The sequence below is a fragment of the Seriola aureovittata genome, chromosome 5, assembly GCF_021018895.1.
Source record: "Seriola aureovittata isolate HTS-2021-v1 ecotype China chromosome 5, ASM2101889v1, whole genome shotgun sequence".
In the NCBI taxonomy this organism is placed as follows: domain Eukaryota; kingdom Metazoa; phylum Chordata; class Actinopteri; order Carangiformes; family Carangidae; genus Seriola; species Seriola aureovittata.
The window spans coordinates 654014-676396 of NC_079368.1; the positions used below are offsets into that span (position 1 = coordinate 654014).

General features: G+C 41.0%; 1 protein-coding gene across 2 annotated transcripts in view; it reads right to left on the minus strand.

Moving 5' to 3' along the window:
* Positions 1 to 1063: 1063 nt before the first annotated feature.
* adgrd2 (adhesion G protein-coupled receptor D2) overlaps positions 1064 to 22383 on the minus strand; it is a 43292-nt gene continuing 21972 nt past the window's right edge. For both annotated transcript variants that reach the window (XM_056376745.1, XM_056376744.1), the window contains exons 19-25: positions 19092 to 19212; positions 6538 to 6579; positions 6373 to 6426; positions 6119 to 6266; positions 4553 to 4611; positions 4423 to 4453; positions 1064 to 1927 (exon numbers count right to left, since the gene is read on the minus strand). In XM_056376745.1, the coding sequence (XP_056232720.1) occupies positions 1920 to 1927; positions 4423 to 4453; positions 4553 to 4611; positions 6119 to 6266; positions 6373 to 6426; positions 6538 to 6579; positions 19092 to 19212 (463 nt within the window). In that variant the 3' untranslated portion in view covers positions 1064 to 1919. The remainder of the gene's footprint in view (positions 1928 to 4422; positions 4454 to 4552; positions 4612 to 6118; positions 6267 to 6372; positions 6427 to 6537; positions 6580 to 19091; positions 19213 to 22383) is intronic.

The window sequence follows — 22383 nt, forward strand, 5'->3', positions numbered from 1 at the left end:
AGAGCTGCCAGAATGAATCAAATAAAATATCTACACTTCACATAATACTGTTGATATTTATCTACATTTTACGAGCTTGAAGATCTTATCATCACTAAACAGTCTATCATGTAGAGAGCTGATAAAAACTAATCAAATAGTCAAAGTTGTCATATTGACATTTAAGGTGTATTGATTGATTTACAAACATCAATCATGCATTGAGTTAGACACAAGAAAACATACCTTAAACGGACTTTAAAGTTGTGGTCCTTTGACGTGGGGTTGTGTGAGGTAAACATATATAGTCGGTAAATTACCTGCAGTACATTGTGTTCATCAAGTTAGGATTCCAACCAGCAGAGTGGCGGAGCGATGAGCTGTCACTTTAGAAACAATCCAACATCTGTTTAAATGTAGCTTTATGTAGAATATTTTCAGCTTTTTATCTTCCCGTGAAAACAGCACTTTCCTTTGTTTTCTACATTTTTCAACCCCTGTACCGTATTCCTATGCAGAGGCACTATAATACGCTGCAGTCACAGGTCATCCGAGTGAATCACAGTGAAAATATTCTACATGAAGTTACATTTAAACAGATGTTGGGTTGTTTCGGTGGGCACAGCACATCAGTCTGCCACTCTGAGGGGTGTTGCCAGTCGGCTTTACTAACTGGGAGCATGCTGAGCAGAATCTACTGCAGGTAATATACCGACTATTGATGAGTACTTTCACACAACCCCACGTCTAATATTCACAACTAACCCTTTAACACTGTCCAGTAGCTGCAGCCTCTGAACTGCTCAGTCAGTTACATCGTTAATTATTAAAGATGAAAAGACAGAAAACATCCTTTCATTCATCATTCACTGATGAAACTGTTCATAAGACGGAAATTGCGTTTGTGTGTGTGTGTGCGTGTGTGTGTGTGTGTGTGGGGGGGGTCATTTCGCAAAAGAAACAACAACCCTATACATACATAAAAAGCTTTATATTTTAAACCCCCCCACCACCATGGGTGCACTCCGGTACTTAAACACATAGCACCAAATCTTTGTTTATAATCAAAAAACACATGGAAATGTACATTTATAGAAAATGGGAGGTTTAATGCAAACGTATGTGTGAGACATTCACAGTATCACACATGGCTCTGTGCCTTCTCTCATCATGTGATCATCATTTTACAGTAAGACACTTAAACCTGGTGGTCAACGCTGAAAATGTCAGGTAACAATGAAACAACATGCCATGGACCACAGACTTGAATCACTATTTACACTAAACATGAGGACACAACAACAAGGAGACATTACATCATTTTAATTCATGTAATTTTATGGAAATTAAACTGTTGCTTCTGTGTTTGGTGTCAGAAACTGTCAGAAACTGCATGGTGCAGTAAAGCCAGTAATATCTAAATAAAAGTAAAAAAAGAATAATACTGAATACATGTGCATGTAGTCATGCAGATACACTGGTTTAGTTTTATTAAGTGAAGTTTTCAGACAGCTGATGCTGAGTTTTGTGCCTCCACCCCAGAACAGCGGAGTGAATATGTCCTGATTAAAAGATGAAAATTATAAGAATACAGTTTTCATGAAGTATATCTACTTTACTGAACAAGCTCCAGTCATGCAGTAACCAGGATGTTTGGTGTTGCTGCGACACAGGAAAGTGTCTCGTCTTTAGCTTTAGCCTCTGAAACAGGAAGCTAAAGTCAGTCAAGGCAACAGTGTTGATCTGAGCTCAGAACACAACGGTGCCAGTGTCAAGAGAGGCGGAGCTCGCTGCTCCATCTTCCCTCCACGCTCATCTTCTCCCACATTCTCCCTCCCAGCTCTTCCTCAGGTGGGATCTGTGTGTGTGTGTGTGTGTGTGTGTGTGTGTGTATGTGTGTGTGTGTGTAACCAAGTATCAGGATCCACTCCATTTGCAGTTCAACAACCTGCGGTGAAATAAAGCGAAAGGCATTAGCTACGACTCCGATTAATCTGACATTTAATGTGTTTTTGCATCACAGGAGTGAGAGTGTGTTTGTGTACAAAGGAGAAAACAAGAAGGGAGGGAAATGAAAAGCAGAGTGAGAGAGAGCAGGTGTTGGAGTGGTTAATGGCCGACAGCGTGAATAGCTGCCGCTGTCCGTTCCTGATTAAGGGAATGAACTTGTCCTTTGTCTTGGCGGTCAACAATGAACACCCAGCAGCACTCAGAATACCATCCATCAGGCGTTCCTCACACAGGGCCAAACATTTAATGAAGCTATTACAAACTTCCTTCTCCACACTGCCGCGCAATTGAGAGCCAGTGACAGTGACTTAACCCTCAGCAGATATGGGGACCATCTGTTGTGCCCGCTGCACATTCAAATCAACAAAAGACACGGGGTCGGGTTTTCACACAGGCCTAATGCTGCAGGTAAATGAAGAGAATCTGAGAAAAAGGAAAAGCTCTCCTGCTGTCTCTGCCTTATATCTGCTGTGTGTCAGTGGCTGCTCTTCACACCCTACACACTGTGCACAAGCTTATATTGTTCAGACTGAAGCCATTAACAGACCATGTTTCTTACAAATACCAAGAACCTTTAAAAAAATGACAACTATTCTGTTTTCTCCTTAAGTGAAAATTAAAAACATAAAAGTACTCGACCATCATTCCACATGAGAACACCAGCAGCAGCACAAACACTTCTACCACCAATAACATTAACATAAACTCAAACATCTCAGTCGCTTCATTCAGCCGACTTAAATGAGGAATCTCAATGAGCATAAATGCAAATACTTATTTTTCTTTTTTATTTCATCCTCAAGGTTGTTTTAAAATGCTCTATATGTGGAGTGATTTAAAGGCAGACAAAGAGGAAGCGGGTGGAATGGTTGAAGGTACACAGGCCACAGGTGGATGCTGGGCTGTGAAACATACAGGAAGTATAGGTGCACATGCAACGGCTCTGACGAGCTTATTTCAGAGATGAAATGTCAGAAATGTCAGAAATGTCAGGATGGATTGATTAGCAGTGGCAGCAGTGAGAGATCAGTGCCGCCTCCTGACTTTGTCACCATCACAAGGTCAAACACCTCCTTCAGTGTGGAGCAGCCAACGGGGGGGGGGTCTCTGGCCTTAAATGACTGTGTTTCCTGTTTTACTTTGAAATTATTTTCCTCATGTCCAATTACCCTTGCCTCCCTGATGCATTTAATTAAAGTCAGGAACACATGGAATGTCTTGTGTTTCATTTTGGCACCATGTTATCAGTTTAGAGCAACACTGTCTGCATGACCTGAGCGTCTCTCGCCTCACGGCTGCACCACGTGATCTAGAGATTCGGCCTCTCAACATAAAAAAATATAGATATATTTTTAACCATTTTAGCAGCTGCATGTGGAGACACTTTAGTCACGTTTACTGTCAAAAATAAATAAATAAATTCAAAATGAAGAGAAATCCAACATTCAGTAACCTGTAAACCCTATGTAGAGAGACAGAGCAACCGGCAGTGGGTTCGGGCTGCAACTCGGTTTGCTGCTGGAGAAGTCGTCAGTGTTCAGGTCATTGAATGTCACTATCTGCAGGAGCCAAGACTGAAAACCTGAAATGTTCTGATAATATTAAACATGTTTAATTTTATCTGAACGTCAGAGATTTTCCTGTGACGGTGACGTCAGCTGAGAAGTGGTTTGGTGACAGGATGAACGTCAGGCTCCTGGTGATGTCAGCAGGTCTGAAGTGAAGCAGGTTTGTGAAGGACCACTGCTGCTGTTTCTCTACATTTCAATCACTATTGTTCTGAGCAGACAAAACAGCAACTCACATAACACAATCACACCACTTCACCATTAACTGTCTGCACCAATACCTGTGCATAAGACACAGTTCACACACTTTGATAAAAACAAGGTCGCTGCGTTCCATGCCGCTAACACAGCTAACGCTGCTAACTGCAGACACCAGAATCTTTCACCATCATTAAACTCTTTATCACTTACTGTAGCTTTCTTGTCTCCTGGTCTAGTTTTCTATTTTTATTCATCAGTGCCGGGGCACTTTAACATTGAACTCAAGGATCAACAGATTAGATTTTGGGGGTCAAAGGTTAAAGTCATGGTGACCTCATAAAATACGTTTTTGGCCATAACTCACAAATTCATCCACTAATTATGACACAATTTAACACAAATGTCTATAAGGATAAAATTAAGTGATTTTATAAGTGATTTTATATCCAAAAGGTCAAAGCTCAACTTCATTGTGACATCATAATGTTCTGTAAACATACATCTGGTTATTGTTCAACACTATAACTCAGGAAGGTGTGGACTGTGACCATGTTTCCTGACACTGGTGGAGGAAACAACCTGATTCTAATTCATTTTTATTTAATTTGAGCAAATGCAAATCAAAGAACTTGAAGACCAGTATCCAGTGATGTTAGCACTGTACCTGATGGTTTGAACCCAGTCAGCTGGACCACCTGTTGAAATGAAAAAGACACATCAAACGTTCAATCAAATTCAATCAGTGTGATAAATGACAACACATTGTGCAGTGACAATGCAGACATGCTACTTACTTGGTTTCCTGATGCTTGTTTCAAAGAGAAACTCACAAAACTCTCTTTTCTGAAACTCTCTGAAAGACAGAAAAATACTGATTTGTATTTAAAGTCGTCATTCAGGACCAACACATTTGTTTATGCAAGGACAAATATAGAGAAGTAACACAAAGCAAAATACAAAGAAATCACAGAGACACAAAATGCAAACAATATGAACGACAAAAGAACATTATGAGAATTCTCAGAATTAAATCTTTTGGTTCTTTCTTTATGCAGATTTTCCTTGATTTAATCATCAGCCTCGTGTCAGACGACCATAAGTCACTTCGTCTTCTCCAACCTGAGCACACAGGTCGTTTGGTCTTCATCTTCTGATACGACCAATTGGAGCATCGTCGTCATGGTAACAATTATAAAAGGGAAATGAACAGCAGTTTCCTGTTTGGAAATTATGTGTTTTGTTGATCCTCAACCAAAGTTTCATCTTATCCTGTCAGTTGCCAAAATAATATGGACACTTTCTCATTCATATCCCCACATCTGCACATAGAGAGTCTGACTCTGTAGAACTGAATATGAAACTGGTCCTGTATATGATTATTTCCCTGATATTTTAAATGTTTGGCTGGACCGCAACAGCCATCATGAATGTCACTGACTGACTTGATTGACTGAAGATGATATTTGCACCACTGGTCAGCAGAGTGCCGAGCCATAGGGTGCTGAGCCGCTCTGGTTTCCCAGCTGCTTGGGAACTGCAAGGAAGAGGAGGAGCACTTCCAATACATTGAGCCTCGCCTCCATTACAGCAAATAAACTACACACAAGACACAGCGAGCAGGAGAGAGGGAGGGAGAGAGAGAAGTCACCAACTATGACCAACTTTACATGTCAAACAGAAAGAGTTAGACCTGCCTCTAATAAAAGTCTGTGACATTCTGAAGTTGAAGTAAATAAAGACTAAACTATTGTGGATCCAGACAGAGGCTGTGCTCTGTGTGAGAGACTAAATAACAAAGATAGTCTGTCTCTGGGCGCCCAATAATAACCACAGGCACCAGCTGTGTAAACAATGACTGACTGAGTGACTGAGTGACTGACTAACTGAGTGACTGAATGACTGACTGACTGACTAACTGAGTGTTGCCACTTCCTGTGGAGTTTGATTTTTATTTTTCCTGTGACCAACTGACCAATCAAATCCCAGTCGACTCTTCTGATCAACCAATGCTGTGACCAACATTTACCCTGGAAGTTGGATGTTGGAGCTAAGACTGACATGTTGTCCCAGTAAAAGAAGTCAGAAGCTTGTTGTTATTATTGTTAATAACACCAGTTAATAAAAAGTATTACACAGTGTTTTGCTCAACACCATAGAGCAGTTATGTGTGACTGATTTAATGAGGAAAAAATAAGACAGAAGAGCTAATAAACAGAAAAAAAGAAACCTGTGGGTGAGGTCACAGAGGCTACAGCCATCTTTATTTATACTATGTCTTTTGTAAATACTGGACAAGAGAGAGCCTAAAAAAACCCCTGAGCCTCAGAACACACACACCAGCCTTAGGTCAGGCAGCCTACCATTCTTGATGACCAGGGACGTGGAGGTGCAGCTGGGGGGTCCAGAGGTGTCACTGGTCTCAGGGCTGGAGGGGGTGGGTGGACTGCGGCACCAGGAGGTCATTGGGGCCCTTTGGGAAGGCAGGAAGCTGGTTGGCTGGGAACAGTTCTGAAAGTAAATCCCAATCAGAAGTGCTGTGAGGTCGTCAAGTATAATATGTGTATTACTACTTTCCTGAAATGTATAAAAAGGTTGTTGTTTCTTACTCACTCACCGTGAAAGACAAGGCCTTTCTCTTCTCTTTGATCCTCTTTATGGCATTCCTCACCTAAATGAGAAGCAGCGTTTACACCCACTGGTTTGGCAGCCTCACATGCTGCACAAAGATACATTCTGAAGTTCTGCCACAGCGGCGACAATGGACTGAATGCCTTCTTACCTCACTGTTGTAAACAGCGTACACCAAGAAGATGTACAGGCCCTGCAGAGAGGAGAGGGACATGTTAGAAAAGACATGTGAGAGAGAATAAACTTAATTCATACTGGCAATATGGATCATGATCAAATCCATTCAGTGCTCCATTCTGTTGTCCCAGGCAAACAATTCTTTTCTCTTGACCATCAGATAGAGAATTGCTAAATAGCTCCTCATGCTCTCCATCTGTGTGGGTTTCTACTCCCTTCTGGCACAAACTTCAGTTGGATTCATCAGGGTGTGGCGCTCAGATCTCATTTGAACTGAATCCAGATTGAATCTGTGCTCCACTAGAGTGGTACCAGCTCTAACAGTTCTTAAAGTGACAGTTCAGGTTATTGGACGTGGGGTTGTGTGAGGTACTGATCTATAGTCAGTGTGTTAGCTGCAGTAGATTCAGATCAGCTCCCAGTTTTCTGAGCTGTGGAGTAATACAGTGCACACTTCAGGTGTGCTTGTTCATATTAATGCAGTAGTTCAACGGTTCACAAACTGTAGTTCCAAACAAAGGTTTGTGTGACTGCAGATGAAGTGGTGAAAATATTCAAAGTGGCTAAAACAGGTTTTTCTGCCAACTCGGCCCACAGCAGCTCATCCCTCAGATTCTGTACCGGTGCTCCTGCTGCTTTCTATAAACTGGGAGCTGAGCTGAATCTACTGTAGGTAATACACCGACTAAAAATATGGACCTCACACAACCCCACATCAAATAACCTGAACTGTCAGCCATCTGAACAGCTGGGTTATGCTTGAAAAGACCAAGTTTGTATTTGTTGTCCAATCACATCAAGAAGGAACAAGTATTTGTAGGTATTCCCAGCTAACCACACTGGAAGGCAGTATGAAAAACGTACTGTTACACAGAGGTGTTATAATCTTTAAATCGTGGCGTAATGGTGCACAGTTTCACAATGTCTCCTCATAGTGTTAGCTTCAGAAGCAGTGGACATTGGAGAATTTTGGAGAGAGGGGATTTCAAAGGCTGTGTGACCATCTGACAAGCACATCTATTGAAGTACATTGACAACTTTAGCTGCTGTTTCTGTTCTGTTCTTAACCCATTAAGACCGATGAGATGCACATGGCAGAGCTAGTCTATGAAGCCAGGGAACGGCACACCCAGCTTCCCAGCCTGGCATACCACCCAACATCCATCACACACAGAAAACAGTGGATTACTCTCTTTGGGTTTGGATGGAGTTCCTGCCCTATCTGCTCATCTTTGGGTCTGGTTCACTAGTGAGAGTCAGATGAAGTGCAGGTCGACAGGTGGATCAGTGTAACATCAGCAGTGAAACAGGGTTTGTAGTGAAGAGGGAGCGGAGCTGGAAGGCAAAACTCTCAATCTTCGTTCTGACCCTCACCTGTGGTCATGAGCTCTAGAAACTATGTTTCATCCTCAGGGTGTCTGGGCTCAGGCTTAGAGATAGGGTGAGGAGCTCGTCTTCCACTGGAGGTTTTTGGCAGGAGGTGGGGTCCCACAGGAGTGGCTGGAAAACATAGCTAGGGAGAGGAACATCTGGACTACTTTACTTTACTTGCTGCCACTGTGACCCCACCTTGGATAAGTGGAACAAAATGGATGGATGGTTGGACATGTGACTGATGAAATGTGTTGTGATTCGCTGAAGTTCATGTTGGAAGGTGAAATCCATCATGGGAAATGTATTTCATTTGTTTCTTCGGTGCAAAAAGGTTTTTAAAGTCGTGGTTCGGACAATGGCTGACAGCTTGAGTGAGGGGAGAGATGCTGAAGTAGAGTAGAGCAGTTACCTATATGAAAACAACAATGACAACGAATTAGAAGATTCAGACACTACCCTGCGAATAAGACCCAGTATGGCTTTTATTGTAAATTCTTTTCTTTACCCTACTTCATCCATATATAGTTTAGAAAAAACTAAAACTTTAGAAAAAAGAAACTGTACTTACATTTTTGACAAATATGCTTGTTATGTCTAATTACCAAGGCAAAGCCAATAATTTACAATAAAACCCACAGGTTTAAGCTCTCAAATGGTTTTTATTTCATGTATCTATCTAGTTCAGAGGCTTAGTAAATCAGAAACCCTCAGGTTTTAGGAGGTAGTTTTCAAACAATGTTTAGGTTTTAGAGGCAGCCTTACTTCTTAATGGGTTAAAGCTCTATATTCTACACATTTCTGGTGTTTTATTTGAAGTGTTGATTCATAAGAAGATATATTTGATGACTGATTGGCTGACTGTTTTCTGAGTGATCCAATAAAAATATAGCAGATTTCAGGTAGAGAAACCAAATCCTGCAAGGTTGGATGGTGGGTCCAGGTGCGCGGGGCTTGGTGACTGCTTTGTTGTGACATCACAAAGTTCCAGAACTCCTGACGGCTGGACTGCACTTTTATAGCATGTTTCCAGTCTTATCAACCTGTCAAAGTGCTTCACACTACAAGCCACATTCACCCATTCACACACATTCATACAGGTTTTTTTTCAACTCATACAGGGCTTCTGCACTTCACTCATACACTGGTGGAACATCCATCAGAGGCAATGTAGGGTTCACTGTCTTGCCCAATGACACTTCAACACGCAGACTGGAGGAGCCAGGGATATGGGCCTTTATGATCTGGTGTCCCAATCTTGATCATTTGTCAGTGCCTTCCAAACCATGAATGTTTTCTGATCACCTCCCTCTGTGATTAAGGGTTGGTTCAAAATTTTCACACTACACACAACAGGTACACAAAGATGACAATGTACAAAACCAGGACATGACAGAGTAAGAGGGAGTTGCTTATTGGGTAGAACAGCAGATAAGCTGCTGGGTTCTTGCTGCTGTTGTTTGCTCTCTCTGCTGTTTGGGAGCAGATAGATGCAGCGGCCATGTTTATGTGTATGATATGATTAAGGCAGTGATGTGAGTGGAGGTGGAGCCACAGGAGATACTGTGTTCTTTGTGTTTGGGCAATTGTGTTCACAATTAGAGAAAGTGTAATCACAGTCAAAAACAGGGACCGTTATTCAAGGACACATTGATCCAACTGTGACTCTGTCTGAGTTTCACTGGATGTTTAGAGAAGCTCTCTGAGCTACAGAAAATTTAATTTAATTGACTGTTGAGCAACTGTTGTGTGTTTCTCTGGATATTTAAAACTGTTGTTTCCCATTGTGCTGAAGCTGCAGCAGACACAGGCTTCAGTTTACCAGTCACTGAATTGTAATCAAACATGGTGATAAATAAACAGCAATTCTTTTATTGATGATAATTTATAATCTCATAATTATGTGCATGTAAACAGCTACTGACAGACAATCACACTCTGTAGACTGCACAACATTACAATATGTCTGAAATCTGAAATATCCCACTGACCAAATAATTCAGTCTTACAGACAGTGGTGGTCGGTCAATAGAACGTGCACATGCAAGCTTAACAAATTATTTTTAAATATTTGAAATTAGTAAATGAGTGACTGTTTACTTTCTAAACATTTCAACATTTTAACTTCAAATGAATAAACCATTAAACCAGTCTGTTTTCCATTGGTGTGCCAACACTATTTCAACATTAGTTTCCTCCTGGTCCTGTCTCCATCTCATACATTTTTATGTTTTATTTTATTTTCCTGTCATGTGCACAAAATCAAAAACCCTAATATGTTTATGAAACACCAAAAAATGTGATTTCATTAAAGAATTACAGGATTTTATACAGGTTGGTCTTAAATAAAATATTCTGCCATCTCTCTCAAAGAAATGAACATAAATAGAGGACATTTTACAAGAGGATGCCTCTCATGCCCTTGTGTCTCACACAACAAACACGGTCCGTCCTCTGGAGGGACATTAAACCTCTAGGGTTACTGTTAGTGACCCTGAATGTAACACATATTGATTGATTGTGCACATATTGATCTTTGTCTTTTGTTTAAATCAGACTTCACACAAGGTTTTTGTATCAACAGACCATTTTCCTCCATATAATATATCAGAAACATTTTACTCCTGATCTCCTGGATGTCACACATTCGCCTGTCCTGAAGAAAAATTGACAAACTGCTCAAATAAAACAAGGATTTCAATAAATATCTTTTTACTGAGTCTCCGGTCAGACGTGCTCACAGGTCTGTTTCTGTCTGGAGGTTCCCATCCAACATCTCCACTACTGACCACAACTGAAGTTCATTTACAGACTCGCAAGCAAAAGTCAAACAGCTCTATGATGTTCCGTATTACAACTTGTATGTTCACATAAACTGCAAACACCAGAAACACAGGACACACACATGAATTATGGAGCTGTGTATCAGTATTGAATCCCAGATTAGTTAAGTCCAGATATACATCTTCTTGATATATAAAGATATACATTTAGAACATAAATGAAATACATGAAATATAAATACATAAATATATGAAATAGTAACATTTTTATATGGTATAACATGTTGTGACCATGTATGTTAATGATATACAGTATATTTTATTTATATATGTGTGTTAATGTTTACAATATAAAACATACAATTCATATTTGTATGGGCTAACAATATATGAAATTGTTCCAATTTCTAACAGGTTTAATATATTATTTCTGGAAGCACTTGTGAAGAACCAGCGAGCATATCGTGAGTGTAGTCTCATGTGTTTCACGGAGACCTGGTTAAACGACAACACTCCGACCACTGTGGATTTACCCGGCTTCACTGCAGTACGAGCGGACAGAGACACCAGAGCAAGTGGAAAGAATAAAGGTGGAGGACTGGTTCTGCTTGTGAAAAATAGATGGTGCAACCCCGGTCCTATCACAGTGAAGGAGAAGATCTGCTGTTGGCTGAACTGTTGGCAGTTGGTTTTAGACCGTGCCATGTACCGAGGGAGTTCTCACACATCGTTGTCATTGTTGTTTACATTCAACCACGAGCAGAGCCTGCAGTCGCGTGTGATGTCATCACAAGACTGTTGTGTGAGTACAGACCCAGCACCCTGATGCATTCATAGCAATATCTGGGGATTTTAACCATGTTACTCTCACCTTTCACTTGATTGGCTTCACTCAGTATGACTGTCACTGTCCCACAAGGGAAAATAAGGCACTTCTGATCTGTTGTATGCAAATGTCAAGGAGGCCTACACTGCTTCAGCTCTACCACCACTTGGCAGATCAGATCAAAATCAGTTTTTTCTTCAGCCTTCCTAAAAGCCCCGTGTACTGAGGCAGGCTGCAACCACCCGCTCATTCAAGAACTGGACCCGCAGGCCAGTGAGTCTCTAAAAGACTTTTGAGTGCACAGATTGGAATGTACTGTTGGAGTTACAGGGAAATTATAAAAGCAAGGACTCTGACCTTGATAGAATGGTTGAAAGTACCACAGACTACATTAACTTCTGTATGGACACTGTAATACCAGCAAAAACTGTACACTGCTTTCCAAACATCAAACCCTGGATCACCAGTAACATCAAGACCCTCCTCAAGCAGAAAAAGGAGGCCTTCAGGGATGGAGACAGGGAGAAGCTCAGGTGTGTGCAACATGAGCTGAAGAAGAGATTAAAGCAGGAGAAGGAGGACTACAAAAAGAAAGTAGAGAGGAAGCTGCAGCACAACAACACCAGAGAGGTGTGGAAGGGGATGAGGACCATCACTGGCTATAAAGAGAAGAACAGCCAGGCAACATCAGGTGATGTGGACAAGGCCAATGAGTTCAACCTGTTCTACAACAGGTGTGACACAGCCTCACCTGTTCTCTCTCCACTGCTTCAGCTGCAGCTTCTCCTACAGCATCTCCTCCACAACCTGACACTGCAGCTGCAACTCTCTCCACACTGGGGTCAAGTCTCCTGTCCTTTACAAGACCAAGGAGATGTCAACATTCAAAGGAAGGACATTGAGGTGCTTCACACTTATAAATACCTAGGTGTGCACCTGGACAGTAAACTGGACTGGTCCCTGAACACGGAGGCCTGAAGGGGCAGAGCTGGCTCTTTTTCCTCAGGAAGCTCAGGTCCTTTGACGTCTGCAGTGAAATGCTGCACATGTTTTATCAGTCAATGGTAGTCAGTGTACTTTTTTATGCTGCAGCATGTCAGACATGAACACAAAGAGACTGGACAAGCCGGTCAGAAAGGCTGGGTCTGTGCTTGGCAGGAGTCTGGACTCACTCAGGACTGTTGTGGAGAGACACATGCAATGTAAGATGGAGGCCATCTTGGACAATACCAACCATCCTCTACACAACATTCTGGCAGGACAGAGAAGCAGCTACAGCTGCAGCAAACATCTCATCTCACTGCGCTGCAGAACAGAGAGGTTCAGGAGATCCTTTGTTCCCACTGACATAAGCCTATACAACACCTCAGCCAAAGGAGGTGGACTAATCTAATTATTATTGTTTATTTATTATCAACTGTTATTATTATTACTATTATTATCAACAATGAGCTAATGAATTTCCCCTAGGTTATAAATAAAGTATCTATCTATCTATCTATCTATCTATCTATCTATCTATCTATCTATCTATCTATCTATCTATCTATCTATCTATCTATCTATCTATCTATCTATCATATTTGTGTATGTTCAACAGTCTGCAGATCTTTTTCATGTTTAGCAACTTAAACTACATCATCCACAAACAATAATATAATAATATGATCACAATCTGATTATTGACTTTAAATCACAACCAGTCTCCAACTTGAACAATCACACAGGTCGTTTTCTTCAACCCTCTGATTCGACCCTTAGCAGACCGCTATGGGTCGAAAATGGCCAGTACCACTTTACAACAAGACTATCCTTATAGAGGATTTATAAATGGTTTATAATTAGGTTATCAATTCAGTGTTTAAACTGATTAACTTTATAAATCATAAATGAACAATTATTAACACGTTATAACACAGTTTTCATACTTTGATGCAGTCTCACTATTTGGCAAGTTAATGCTTACTACTCTTTAACGTTTCATGCCACATAAAACTTTTCTGACCAATCACATGCTGACGCTAGTTAATTACTCGCAACTTAAACATGTGATGAAGCAGCAGGTACAAATGCTGATGATGAAGAAAACTAAGAGAGCTCAGTAACTCATGAGATATGAGGCTTATTAGGGCACTAAGTCACTGCTGCCCTTTTTATCTAATGTGTTATAACAGCATTAGTGTTAACAAGCTAATTTATAAACTAGTTATAAACCACTCATAAATCCTTTATAAAGGTAATCTTATTGTGAAGTGGTACCAAACAACCTGTGTGGTTGTTCAGGTTGGAGGTCTGGCTGACTGTATGCAGCCTCACCAAGGTTGATCATCACCACCTGCTACTGGCTGATACTGAGGTGTGTCAGACAGAAGCACAGGTGGAAGATTTGGAGACAGGTAATATCAGACACTGAGGCCTCGGTCTACTTGCCAACGTTCTCTCCTTGGAAGGTGCTCAGACTGTTAAAGCAGCCCAGTAAAACAAAAGGGTTTTTTTGGTATTAAGAAGAAAACGGTCTGGCCCAGCGTCATCCTTCTACCTCCATGAGGAAGAACTCCTACTGTAGTGTTATCTGCCCTCAGCCGGACACCAGCAGTAAATCCAAATTAACTAGCAGCTCTCTGGGGGTCACCCAGGGGCTAGCTCATTCTGATTAATTAAAGACTGCAGAGGAGCATAGGAGAGAGGTGGGCTGAGAGCGAGCGAGAGAGAGAGAGAGAGAGAGAGAGAGAGAGAAGGATGTACAGAACGGGTGGAAGATATAAGAATAACAGAGCCAGTGTATGGAAAAGTGGGCAGCAAGGGGAGAGAGAGAGAGAGAGAGGAAGTGAGCACTGTGTGTTATCAGGGGAGGAATGCTGGAGGTCGATGTGGTATGACCTGTCGTTCAAAGAACACACACACACACACACGAAGGTGCATGAATACCCAGCCGCAGTTACACAGCACAAACTGCAGATGAGCAGATAAAAACATTACACACAGGTCTCTGTATTACTTCCAGTCTGCTGTTGCTGCAATAGTTTATGAGTTCATTTATGAGTTCATTTGCTCCTGATGTGAATTTAAGATTAATTTTTGACTAACATCTGAACTTTGACAGCCAAGCACACAAGGTTTTTCAGTCTTGTTTCTCTAAAATTAAAGCATTTCTATCTGTCACTGACCCCAACCTGACCTGCATGTCCTTGTTTCATCTCCTCTGGATTACTGTAACTATCCATGTTCTGCACACAGCTTCTAACTGGCACTACAATACTGATGAAAGCATTATAGCACTGGATGTTGTTTGTTTGATATGTGAGGAAATTAACTCTTACTTCAGACTTCTTCCTTAACGTATCTCAAACAAGTGGCTGCCCTGACAGATGTCCAGGAGTGGGAACTGCAGTCCAGGTGGACACAGGCATGTAAACTGGAAGATTGTACTCAAGTACAAGTAAAAGTACTTGTATGAAAATGTACTCAGATACAGGAACATGTCAGTTGAAATGTACTTGAGTGAGAATGTAATGCTGCTTCTTATGGAATTCACAGCAGAATAAAGCAGCAGTAAAGGTGGATATGTATAAACTACATATACTCCACAGCGGCTGAACTGACAAACACAGATGAAACGCTATGTTGCTAGGCAACACGGTAGTTGATGCTGTACAGTGTTTCAAACACCTGTCTGAACTTCTGTCTGCACCGCAGCGTCCTCCATAATTAGTCCACTCAGCCTCCGTCTCACTACACTCCTCAGTATTTTAGCATTTAGCGTTAGCAACACCCAGCATGCACCTGTTGGTCAGGCAACATGGCAGGTGTGTTTGATTTAGGACACTTGCCATGGTCGCCGGGCAGTGCATCCAATCATTGATCATCTGATTTCACTCTTTTCATTTGTCAACCGGAACTTCATCATGTGACTTTTGTTTTTACTCAATAGTGATTTTAAATTTAAATGTACTAGAAGTAGTAGTAAGACTAAAGTTACAGATTTTTAAAAAAACTCCAAAAAGTACACCACACACACAAAAACGACATTGTTATAGTGACGAGAGTAAATGTAATTCGTTACTTCTGCCCTTGGTCACTGTTGTTCTGGGGGGCACATTGTTTCACCTGCTACACAGCAGCTTCATGGGAAATGAAAGCCTCCCCCTTCAGATTCACCTCCACCCACACCAGTGGGAGTTTCTCACCACTCCGTCCACTGGAATACATACGCAGGCTGATGTACAGAGAATCGTGCTTCAGCCCAGACATTTAACCAAGAAAGGCGGCAGGACTGTATCATCTAACTATTAAGCCCAAACCACTCACGCTGTATTACACCACCTCTGAGTTCTGATTATAAACATGTCACAGGACATTTTAACTTTATTTGTACCAGTTATGTTTTGGATGATGGCTGATGACCTGAGTGCAGTTGACAGCAGTTACATGACATGACAACGACTTGGAAGATTCAGACTTCAATCTGCTAAGATGCTAAACTGCTAGTCAAGGTCAAGGTGACACTTGTTGGTGGAGGGGGAAGAGGGGGAGGAGCTAGTATCACTGCTAGCTAGAGGTAAAGATTGACCTGATTCAACACCGTCACTAAAACCTTTATTTCTCAGCCTCTGAAACAGATAGAGACATGAAATAAAACCATCAGAGACCTTAAACCTTTGGCTTTTATTGTGAATCATTACCTTAGTCCTAATATTCATCAAAATTAAAAAAGAAAAATAAATAAACGTTATAAAAAAGTTGAAGTGAACTGAGAATATTAACAAAGGTGCTTGTTCAAATTGCCTGAACACCAATATATATGTATGTATGTATATAAAAATAGTATTCTACAATTTTCCCTAGCAATGAACCAACACACATTTGAAACCTGAACCACATGCATGTATCCATTTTGGTATGATAATAGAGGGCATGATAGGCCAGACAGAGTTGAGTTCAGAGTGGAGATTTATTCTTTCAGGTTATCTACTACAAATAATACTCATATGTATCTTGTATATGTATCTCATTATTTTTCATTTTTTCCATTTCAGAATGCCACCAGAGAGATCATCTATAAACTGTGACTCTACACTCTGTGAACTATGACAAAATTTTGTTTTGTAAATAGATAAAGGAAGATTTGCAAATGAAGCCTTAATTTCATCTGTATATATGTTCTGATAATGTGAGTACAAATACAGAAATTTTTCTCCACTTAGGCCCAATGTTGTCCTAAAAACGGACTATAATTTAACAAATTCGATACCCTTTCATTTCTGCATCAGAGGCCTCCTACATCAACATCTGGAAGGTGAAAAAATGTTCTGCTTTTTTTTCTATGTCTGGGTTTTACAGGGTTAAACCTTTAGTTACAAGCTAAAGAATCTAGCAAGCAAATAAACCAAAATACTAACCCATTATTCAACAGTTTAAAACACGTTTATCCATAAACCTGATACAAACTACCACAGTTAGTCATCCAGTTATCCAACTGGCAGCAGATGATGTGAAAACAGCCTGTTCAAAATAGTGTAGTCCATAAACTAGCTACCATCTAAACGTTGACATGATCCTGAACATAACTTCGCCCTTAGTACATTTGACTTTTTCTCTCATTTTCCATGTGCTTTTCATGCTGTTTTCCAGGGCGCACCTACGGAGCGCTGGATATTACGCCGCTTTCTGATTCATTTAGCTGACCTGTGGCTGTGGCGTAACACAATGTAGGTGCGTAGGAAATGTAGTGCGGGGGTGCCCTGGTGGCTCACCTGGTAGAGCGTGTACCACGAAGGCTTAGTCCTAACCGCAGCGGCCTGGGTTCCTTTGCTGCATGTCATCCCCCCTCTCTCATCCTAACTTTCCTGTCTCTCTCTCACTGCAACTACCGGATTTAAGGCAAAAAAATGCCCCAATAAAACCTCAAGAAAAAAAAAGAAGAAAGAAATGTAGTGCCAAAGCAAAATGCTGCTTTGGCGGGAAGATACCGCTGAATATATTCTACATGTCTGACTATGTATGACTACTTCACACAACCCCATGTCAGCCTGACTATCCCTTTAATATTTGACTATGAATAAATCATCATGTAGAACTTCCTTTCTTATGCTATATTTAAACCTACAGTGTTGTTTTGTTTCAGTCACTTGGGGGCAGCAGAGACAAGGTCAACAACAGCACTGACATATCACCTGTTAAAGTTTATGTTGTGAACTTATTGAACTTATATCAAGCTGCCATGCACTGTGTGTTGTGACACCTTTCTATCAGAAACAGCATTAACCTTTTCATCAGTTTGTGCTACAGTAGCTCTTCTGTGGGCTCAGACAACACAGACTATCCTTCACTCCTCACGCATATCAATGAGCCTTGGGCGTCCACGACCCTGTCACCGGTTCACCACATGTCCTCCCTTATCCTTCCGGTTGTCCACTTTTGGTCGGTACTAACCACTGCAGACCGGGAACATCCAACAAGACCTGCAGCTCTGGAGATGCTCTGACTCAGTTGTCTAGACATCACAATTTGGCTCTTGTCAAAGTCGCTCAGATTCTTACACTTACCCATTCCAACATCAACTTCAGGACTGAATGTTCACTTGCTGCCTAATATATCCCACCCACTGGCAGGTGCCATTGTAACGAGATAATCAGTGTCATTCACTTCACCTGTCAGTGGCCATAATGTTATGGCTCATCGATGGATACACATATACATACATATATGTATATACACACACACACACACACAAACATATGTATCTATATATAAATACATACATACAAACATACATATATATATATATATATATATATACATATATGTCCTCTTATTGTGCCCCGGTGGCTCACCTGGTAGAGTGCATATCATAAAGGTTTAGTCCTAACTGCAGCGGCCACAGGTCGGAATCTGTGGCCTTCTGCTGCATATCATCCCTTCTCTCTATCAGAATAAAGGTGAAAAAAAAATCTGCCTTTTCTGCAGACGATGTGGATACATTAATCTTCCAGAATAAAAAAAAATAAACTCGAGAAAAGAGTAACTGTATCAATACTTTTCTATATCTATATCATTTAGTTGTTATTATTACTTATTTAACCTTCTGAAGCACTTTAAGTCGTGTAAGTAGATTGTAGCCAAACCCTTAATACCTCAATGAATTAGGTATGTTTTAAGAAATGTGCCTTTATGTGCATTTCTTGTTCAAGAAACAAGTCATCCTTAAATCCTGAAATTACGGAAAGTTTGCCACTGGATTACAAGTTTACAAGTTTACAATTACACGTTTATGTTTACAAGTAAAATTCATAATTCATAAAGAAATGTAACGTTTTTCATGTCTTTTTTTTTCACTGTACTGAAAACAGACCAAACCGTGAATTCGAAACTGAAGTCAGTACCGAAATGTGAGTTTGATCGAAAATGGATTATATCTGCTTTAACATTTGCCATTTACTCAAGATACTGATCAGAACAACAATCACTGTGCATGTGTTAAACCGTAAACAGAAAAAAACAGAAAGGAAAGTATTAAATTTGAAAATGAAAATGAGGTTGTTTATTTACCTGGAAGGCATTGAGAGCAATGAAGACATAGGCGACCACGACAGACAGATGGACCAGGACTCCACATAGCCAGGTCAGACCCAGCACCGGCAGCAGGATGAGGACCGGACGGGTCACAGCCCTGCACGCACGCACGCACGCACACACACACACACACACACACACACATACATGTATCATGAATGCACATACGTCTTTGCATGAATTGAAGACATATTCTGAAATACAGCGGCATGAGAAAGATGTCCAGTGACCAGTGAAAAAAAACTCCACATAGTTCTGTGGCACCATTTGATTCCCGAGTACTACACAGGAGTATAGGCAGACAGAAGGACCCAGCAAAGTGGAGTTTCAAGGTATTTTGATGACATTTTCTTCTCAAATATTTCCTCCTTGAATCCACATCAAACATCTCTGCACAGCTATAGATTTTACGCCTACCACAGTCATACTCCTGTTCCTTTGCAATCATCCTTTCAATGATCCTGGTGCTTATACGGCCAATAACCATTTCATGGGGCAAGGCAGAAAAGGTTGCCTTTGTTCAAACCACCATTGTTGTCACACTGCTGCACCTGGGTAGAGAGATTGAGTTTTCAGACTGCACTGTGTCTGCAAGGACAAAGCCAGCACTCAAAATAAAAGGGAAGAGAAGGCTCTTCCCTTTTATTTTTGAAAGTCGTTTTCCCTCTAATCTCCTGAATTCACATAACACTCTTGAGCTGGCACAGACATCTACTTTCAGACTGTTTGTGAGGGAATGAAGAGACGTGGTGAGAGGGGGAATGGCGTTGTGGAATTTTCATCAGACTAAGACAAAATGTGTGAAAAGAAATTCTGGATGGAAGAGAGCTGCTGCATGTTGGGTTGAAGGACTTTTTACCTGAATATGAAAAGAGACCCTCGCCTCTCCTCAGCCATAAGATATATTAGTAGCACCTACCATTTCTAGTGTACTGACCTGTGTATTAACCTTTGAAAGTGCGCATTAGCACCAACAGAAAAATGTCCCTAATACAGACATGTCTTCTAATCCATTTACCTGTAATCCTCACAATTGATACCGAGTACAACGTGAGGGAGGTGTAGATGACTTTATGCGGCGCAGGCTTCATCAGGATGAATCAGCTAATCACAGGAAGTCAGTCAGTGCACTAATGGGATGGTTAATCTAAATTTCTTACTTGCTTCCTGAGGTTTCTTGTTAAAGATGGTTTTGTATTTATTTGTCCAGGTTTTTGAGATTTCTGCTCCCCACCAAAATACAATGAGAGTGAATGGGCTTTCATTTGTACTTCAGCATCTCCTCCCAGAGTAATTGTTCCCACTGCTCTGGATGCTCCACTGACCTCATCGTCCATGGTTTGCATCGGGACTCTTTATTCAATAGAAAGTAGTTCCAAAGAAAAGCTCACAGCAAAGGTCTGTGCTCCGTTAAGGGGAATGTGCTCTCCGGCCGTTTGTTGAATAACGTCAGTGCATATTCATATGTTTTACCAGAAATCATCATCCTAGAAATCGGACAAGCTTGCATAAAGGTATACCGTAGCAGAATTACTAGAAATGTGTGTGTACTATCATCCTGTAACCATAGCAACGTAAACAGGCCTGACACATTGAAAGGGGAAATTATGTTTGCTGCTCACTCTCTGACTGGCTGTCATATGAATGTAAAGCTGGGGCACAGCAGCTGCAACAGGAAACAAGCTAGCTGTGTTCAAAGGAACGAGACTGTGATATTCTATATTTTCTAATTAACAACAAATCAAACAATGAATGTTTTCTACTAACAAGTATTGTGTGTGTGCGTGTAGGTGTGTGTATCCAAAGCCTGATATGTCTTATTCCTCTGAGCCACAGAGCTCCTTTGTTCCCAAAGACCATTAAAGTGAGATGCACTGTGTCACTGGGCAACATGTTCCTTGATCAGTCCACTACTGAAAGTAGTCCCCACTACTGTAAGTCTTAAGCCAGGAACACACTGGATGTGTCGTGTGTGCGTAGCGCCTGCAAAGCGTTGTGGTTTTCACTTTCGGGTTTCAGTGCACACGTTTACGGGTTAGAGCAACACACTGGCTGCGTGATCTAGAGATTTGGCTTCTCGCCTGTTTTTCACGCGTGACGCATCCTACAGTAAAAACAGACAGAGAAAATACCTGAGGATGCCTCGTGACATCATACAAGCAACATCACTTAACTGACACCTACGCTATAGTTTCTATGTCTAGACTGAATCTGAATATGAAAGACATGAAAAAATATAAATATATTTTTCAACCATTTCATCAGCTGCATGTGGACAAAGATGCATTTTGGGGACATTTTCTGTCAAAAATAAATTGATTAATTTATAATGAAAAGAAACTCCTGCAAACTCTGTGTAGAGAGACAGAGCTGCGATCCATGTGAACACACACTCCGCAGCAGGTCTGTAATGTCAGCCGCCATGCTCACACCACACAGACACTGTGTTCCTAGCATTAGGATTCAGTGTCAGTTTTGAAAACCACCAAGGTGTAAAAAGTGTATATGACTTAAAACTAGATAAAAGTCAATGTTGAGCTCCTGGCAGGAAACCACAACACTGACACATGATCATAGACCTGGAAACTTTACTGACCTATGTGCAGATTGTTTCTGCGTCCAATGACAAGAAATTGGTTTTCAGTGTGCAGAACAACCTACAACTGTGTGGAAATTTTCAATCAGCCTCTCAACAGGTCATTAAGGTTGAACAATATGTCTGTCAGAAATGAAACAGCTTTGTTCTTCTCTTTTTTGAGGAAATCCACAAACAGTTTGTCTTGCTTGACGGTTTGAAGCTCAGTGCAAATGTCCCAAAATACTCCAGAGCTCTTCTTTTGCTGAGCCACATGACGTTTTTGTGGAGTTGTGACTCATGAAAAGCTGACCTCGGGAATGTGTGCATCATTTGATGATGCCCTCAAACAGCTGAGCAGTCTCTTAGTCCCAAAGCTATTGTTTTTCTTGATCATAAAATCCAACAGAATGAACCAATGGTGCATTGTCTGTTGATTCATCCACAGTCAGCTAGATGAACAGTGGTCATGAAGTTTGTGTTTGTCTCACTAGGACTCAAAGATGAACTGATTTAATTTTGGTGGTCAAAGGTCAAGATCACGGCGACCTCACATTCTTGTGAAAATATCAGTAACGCCCTGAGGGAACATCATCACTGTGACCTCACAAAACACGTTTTTAGACATGAATTCCTCCACTAATAATGACACAGCTTAACTCAAATGTCCGTGAAGATAAAATCAAGTGATGA